The following is a 6,953-nucleotide window of genomic DNA, read 5'->3' on the forward strand; positions in this document are numbered from 1 at the left end:
ATATATATATATATATATATGTATATATAGTTTTCTCAGTATTGTTAAAAGCTAATTTTATTTAAATAATTTATTTGTCTTCAGATTATTAAAGATCAAAGATTCTCAGCGAGAAAAATTTCAGTGTTCAGAAGATTAAAATTATAGATGTCGTTTCTGAATCAATATAATGTTCACAATGCATAGCTGTATCTTCTTTAGAACGGTTCTATGAATTGAACTTATATCGCTTGCCATCAATTTTGTTAAACATCTCTGAAAGAGAATAGTGAGTGAGAGAGTGAGTAAGTTAGTGAGCGAGGGAAGGAGGAGGGAGTGATCGTGCGTGTGTGCGTGCATGCATGAGTGAGAGAAAGAGAAGGAGTGGGATCCAGTAAATCCTCTTTAAGGTGATGCATTCTCTGACTCATCTTTTCACAATAGATTTCGTCGTTTTTGGAGCTCATTTTTTATGAATGCAGATTTTATTGCAGAAACGGTTTTCGAATAGTTTTACACTATTATTATATGTGCGATTATAGAATAGAACTGGACTGGATTATGGAATAGAAAATGCGAGTTGCTATTGATCGAACTGTTAATGTTGTGCATAACTTTCACATTTAACACATTGCGGCAAAAAGTGCATCATGTACCGACCATTACCATTCAAATCATACAAATTTCGGTAATGGCTACATTGTCACAAATAGAGATGAATGAATTGTGCATTTTATTAAACGTATAAAATTAGATTTACTTCGTAATTAAGCCAATACGAACCTGCCAAGTCAAGTATCCTGATGTCGCGAGGAACATCCTTGCATGCATTAACAGAACATTTGTAGAGCACTTGCAATGTTTTCTATGACACTTTTTCTTTTGCACTATATCGTCATGAACTTTCCTTTTAAGCTAGTATTGAAGAAGGAGAGAGAGTAAGACATGTAACATTTAGAGACAACAAGAAGTCAAAAATATAAGCAAAATGCGATAATTAAATGACGAAATAGTATTTGGAGCTAATTGGAATTATGCAGTATTCCATTTAAAAAAAAAATCCTTGATATTAATTATTAAGACTAATTCTCATTATGTCTATTATAGAGATATGCTAATAGTTCAAATTTGAAGAGAAATCACAGATTCGATTCGTTTTCAAATTTGAGACTCGAAATAAGTTCGAAATTTCGAATCATCGGTAGTTTGATTTCAAATCAATCGCCTATTTTGTTTACTTCATGTATACACAATTCTCGTAAATTGAAAATGATTTATTTTTGAGTTTATTTAAAAAATCTAGAAGATTATTGAAAATACTTTATTACTTTTAAATTAGTTTTTAATATAAATCTGTAAAAATTTGATTTGAATTTGATTTATTTTCGAATAAGAAAGATTCGACTTGATTTGATTCGACGTAAAAATTTCAAATTTGATTCGATTCATTTTCAAACATATTATCAAAGATTTCGATTCGATTCTATGTCATAAATGTTTGATTTACACATCTCTAACTTCTATTTATAGTTTCGGAATGCCTCGCGAACGGAACTCTTCCATGTCGAGAAGAACAAATGTGGAAAAACTGATAATTTACTACCGGAATCGACATTTACTCGCAAACATCATCGATGTATTGCTTACGACAAAATTTCCGTCTGTGGAAGAGAAATTTATATCTCTTGTCGTAAACCTGTGGAAATAAAAATCACTTTCCTTGGGCATCGCAAAATGCAGTCTTCTGTAACATCCGTGACATAATTTTTATCACTTCATCATTATCACTTCATCATAATCCATCCTGAGGCGTAACGGGCAAATTGCTAAAAATACGCACGTAATCAAACCATGAGAAAATTGATTATGGAGTCCATAGCATTTCTCTCAGTATTATCGAAGTAATAAGAAATTTCTTGGCCAATTGAAGACGTTAGCGCGATAATGGCTTTCATTTTTTCTCATTTCCTTGATATTTAGCTCTAAAAATTTTATTAAACCCTGTACTCAGTTTTAAATAATAATAAATGGAAAATCGATTGTTAATAACATAAATAAGCGAAGAAGTGAAAATCTTATTTGCTCAAAATGGATTTTGATGCCTAATAATATTAACATTTTATTATCATCGATCATTAAAATTGGCATTCTTTTCTAATGTGAAATGCGTTCATTAGAAAATTTTTAGTTTATTAACCTATAAAGGACATATCCCTATTGAGTATGCATAAAGAACCTGGTACAAATTCACAGACATTTTTAACATTTTATATCTATGATGCGTTCGGGGAAATACTATTAGCGTTCTTTTATCATTCCATCTTCATTGTTTAGACGTAAAACAAAGACAGAATGACAGGAATAGCGTTAATAGAAAATCTCTCCGAATGCACTTCTAATATTGTGAAAGATAAAAACGAAATTAAAATAAAACCTATGTTTGTCAATATAAAATTTTCTAATCAATCGATTGATAATATTGAATTTTCGAAAAACAAAATGTTATTTATTCAAAACTGTGTATTAAGCAAAATCGAATTTTCTCAAATACCTATAAATTGGGAATTTTTCTGATGCGAATTCGCATCCAGATGTCTTTTACAAGTCAATATTTAGCAGTAAGTAATTATAAAAAATTGTTTTTCTTTCGAGCCGAACCGTCGATTAGAAGATTGTCACTGCCCCATGGAAAATGCTTTCCTCGATTCGCATGATGGAATTGGTTTTCACTTTCATGCTTAGATCAGATCTTCCGCGGAAGACGATTGCTGCTACTGCTGCTGAGAAGAACGGCAAGAGAGGCGAGAGAAAGTCGTTCTGTGTCCGGATATTTTTTGCGCCACGTTGCAGGTCTCGCGATTATGCAAACCGCACCGTGCGTAATCGATGCGGATGATCGATGATCGATGGTTCATACGTTTGTCCCCCTCCGCAAGACACATTGATTTGGAGCTCAAGTTTCATCGATTCGTGATTTGTTTCCGCTCATTAGCTCGTTGAAACTCGGGAATGATTGACTTTCGATTGACATCAACATTTTCCGTGATGAAAGCTGCAGATCTCTTATCTAGTTCTTCCAAGAAAATTTCATCTACAATATTTAATGTCGTGTTATTCAGTTCAATATCATTTGTATATACGTCGGCTAATTCATAAACGTAGCATATGCATGAATAGATCGATATTTCGCTTTCGATTTATTAAGGAATTACAGGCATTGAGAAATCGGATCTGTACAAATAATAATACGAAAATCCAATCACGTAAATACCTCATTTCGAAAGAGTTGTACAAGTTAGAAAATAACGAACGCCTAATTCATTCGTGCTGGCCTTGTCCCCTTTCGGAAACGTATCTTGCACCAGGAATGAACACCTGATCGGTAAACGATCTCAGACAGATCAAACATTGTTATATGAAATCGTAATGAAAGATTATATAATCTAGATTATATTAAGTATACGGAAAGAATGATTTTGTTAAAATAATTAAAAATTGAGTAAATACAAATCTGAAAATAATTCTGTTCAACTATTGATATGCATTTGATTACACTTCACCGATTGAACTCTTAAATACATTGTAAGGAAGAGTGTTTTGCTTCCCTACAGGAATTACTCGTAAGTGGAGAACAGCATTGGTTTGGGAGATACATAATAGTAAATTAAAGTTACGTAATGTAGAGAACATTGTATATGAGATATACTACGAACAGTAAAGTTTGTCAAGTTGAAGACCCATGTGAAGTCATAAGGGTGTATATATGGGGTGAAATAGGTTTGTTTCATCCCGTAAGCAGGGGAATAGACCTCGCTTCGCGTGAAAAGTCGTATGCCCTTGACAGAAGGGTGAGAAGGGAGGGAATGATCCCATTTCGCGTGTAATATATCTCTTATATTAATGTCATTTCTTCTACATGTTATGAAACTTTAATTTATTATATCTTCTAAATCAATTCTCTACTTAATTCTTGTTGGAAATTATTCAGGATACTCAAATCACCTCTACATTTCTAAAGGATACTCAAATCAGTGTAATCTAAATTATATATCTACCGAATTCTCAAAATAATTATATAGGAAATTCAAATATGAGCAATACTACAAAAAATTTTGACATTTTAGCAACTAGCTTAAGTAATTATATCTTACGTAATTATTTTGATAATCCAATAAAATTTTCAAATCTGTGTTGAGCAAAATTTTTAGATACTTCTGCAAAACCGTCTTTTTGTATATAGGAATCATTTTACAATTATAATACGATTAAACAATAATTTATTATTTTTCTAAATCTACTAGATATTTAATTTTTCAAATAAAAAGGAAAATAGCCTGTAAGAGCCACCACAAGGTTGACGTGTGATCTTTTATTACAGAAGGAATACAGTAATGATAAACATTTCACTCTCGATTAGAGTTCTCATCAGTGTACAATAATTATCTATATCTAATTAATGATTGAATCGCAATCAACAAATTTTAAAATAATTCAATCATTAATTAGATATAAACAATTATTATATTGATAAGGGGACTTTAATTATTATACTGATATTGATAAGGGGATTTTTAATCGAGAGTTGAATCATTTGTCGTTATTATATTCCTTTGTAATAAAAGATTTGATCATACTTCAACTTTGTGACTCTTATAAGCTATTTCTGTTTCTATTTGATTTAATTCATTAGAATCTAAATCATTTTCTACATTTAATATTTAATTTTTCTATGCTCTTGAACATGCAATAATGATATTATTGTAGAATATGCATCGATCAAAGCGCGGAGCAGGAACGTCAGCTCAGGTCGTTACAGATGGAGATGGAGTCGATACAGCGGCAGTTTGAGGCCGCGTCAGTAGATCGTGAGAACGCAATTCACGAGAATCGGAAACTGCAGGACGATCTGGCAGCGTTGACCTGCGAGATGCGAAACATGCAACGCGAGCTAGAAACTTCGCGCGCCGAGTGTTATGACTTGAAGAGACAATTGCAGACTTATGTCAGCGAGGTCCGTCGTGCTGAGGAGCTCTTAAATCGGAAGGTATATCCAAAAAGAATCTTATTAACAACATTCACTTATTTACCTCAATCTTTCTAGGAGAATGAGAGAACAGAAATGTTGAACCACTTCCGAAGCCTCAGTTTAGAGGCGACAGTTCTGGAGAATAATAATCACAGTTTAGAGTCTGAGGCGGCGGAGGCTAGAGGTGCTCTTCAAACCGCGAAGCATCAAATACTTGATTTTGAGCGTCAATTAGCGGACAGGGACTGTTTAATAAAGGGTTACGAGACTCAGGTATTTCGCTCTCTTTATAGTTGATGCAAGGAAAACAAACAAAGAATTGTATTAGTATTTTCACTTACGACATCTTACATTGCGATATATTCAGCTGAAAATAATTTAATTTAAGGGATCAGAATAATACGATAAATTTTTGAGATGTAAATATCTCATCATTCTCACGCATATAATGATTTCTTTAGATAAGCAGTTTGACGCAGAGCGTTGCCAGCATGGAGATACAGCTGCAGCAACAAATCGAACAGAAACATCGAGTCGAAGCCGATCTAATGGCAGTCAGGGATCTATGTGTTAAGTTGGATCAACAAAAGGATACGCTTACGGAGCAGCTTGGTGATAAGGACACCATGAAAGTGCATGTAAATTTATTTTCTATTCCATACATTTCTAGTTTTTACACTTCAGTTTGTCTATATCGCCTTGTTCTTTCTCATATAGTACGAGACGCAATTTTCAAGACTGCAAGCCGAGCAGAATATTGTTCAAGATCAAATTACTAGAGATCGCGTGACTGTGGAACGGCTGGAAACTCTTTTAAATCAAGCTAAACAAGAGTCCATTAATGCGCAGACTACCAATCAAGAACTGCAAAATGAAGTCTCCAGATTAAAGCAGAAAATTTCCGAACTTCAAAGTAAACTGTATGTCTCATTATTCTTACACACACACACACACACACACACACACGCGCGCGCGCGCGCGCGCCGTGCGTGCGTGCGTGCGTGCGTACATGAATAATACGTATATACATATATTGTTCGTATTCTATTCTTTTTATATTATATCATGTGTTTACATCTTACGATTATAGATCATCAGAATCTGCAGAACTTAAACAGTATCAGAATCAAGCGGCGGAATACAGCAAACAGATCAGTGAGCTCCGTAGGCAAGTCACCAATGAGAGGTTTGACCGTGCAAGAAAGGAGGAAGAAAGTCGCAGGTATTTTATTACTAAAAAATTGTTTGACAATCACAAGTTTATCTCTTTTCTAATTATTCTTTATGCTTTCTCTCGTTTTGTTGTATATTGCCTATCATGATCATTCCAAAATTTAGATATTCTGAAAAATCCATGATTCTCCCTCAACAAAATTCATTCCAAGATCGCACAACTCTTCCTCAATCAGATATTAGGACCCCTAATGGCGATGGTATCGCCTCCACGGTCAGGTAGAGCGGGAATGATTGAGCGACATGCTCAAAAAATAGATTATAATGGATTAATTAGCCAATTACGATTTCCGTTAGGCAAGTAGATTGGCTGAAAAAACCATACAACGTGATTCCCAAATATACATGCATACGCGATCCTAGCCAGGTGAGGACGAATCATAATCGACCTATATCGTTTTTGCTCGAGTGTCAATGTTCCTCCTTTGAAAAATGTATCTTCTCTGCCGATTTTGTGCCATGCCCTAGCACATTCTCCTCGCAACGCAAGTCTGTCAGTAACACAGATAAAAGTTCTAGAAGTTTCCTTAACGAAGGAAGTATAGCAAATACCTAGTTAATGTTTCAAAAATGCTTTCCGAGCTTTCGTAAGAACCTTTAGCTTTTCCGAGATAATTTTTGCTCTATTCACGTACACACACACACACACACACACACACACACACACACACACACACACACACACACACACACACACACACACACACACACACAC

General features: G+C 34.2%; 1 protein-coding gene across 1 annotated transcript in view; it reads left to right on the forward strand.

Moving 5' to 3' along the window:
* LOC105622986 (centrosomal protein of 135 kDa) overlaps nucleotides 1-6,783 on the forward strand; it is a 43,190-nt gene extending 36,407 nt beyond the window's left edge. The window contains 8 exon segments of the mRNA XM_012204388.1: nucleotides 4,744-5,023; nucleotides 5,081-5,278; nucleotides 5,467-5,643; nucleotides 5,723-5,925; nucleotides 6,096-6,227; nucleotides 6,344-6,457; nucleotides 6,536-6,752; nucleotides 6,754-6,783. Of these exon segments, the coding sequence (XP_012059778.1) occupies nucleotides 4,744-5,023; nucleotides 5,081-5,278; nucleotides 5,467-5,643; nucleotides 5,723-5,925; nucleotides 6,096-6,227; nucleotides 6,344-6,457; nucleotides 6,536-6,752; nucleotides 6,754-6,783 (1,351 nt within the window).
* Nucleotides 6,784-6,953: the final 170 nt, after the last annotated feature.

This window comes from Atta cephalotes, assembly GCF_000143395.1.
Source record: "Atta cephalotes unplaced genomic scaffold scaffold00051, whole genome shotgun sequence".
NCBI lineage: Eukaryota > Metazoa > Arthropoda > Insecta > Hymenoptera > Formicidae > Atta > Atta cephalotes.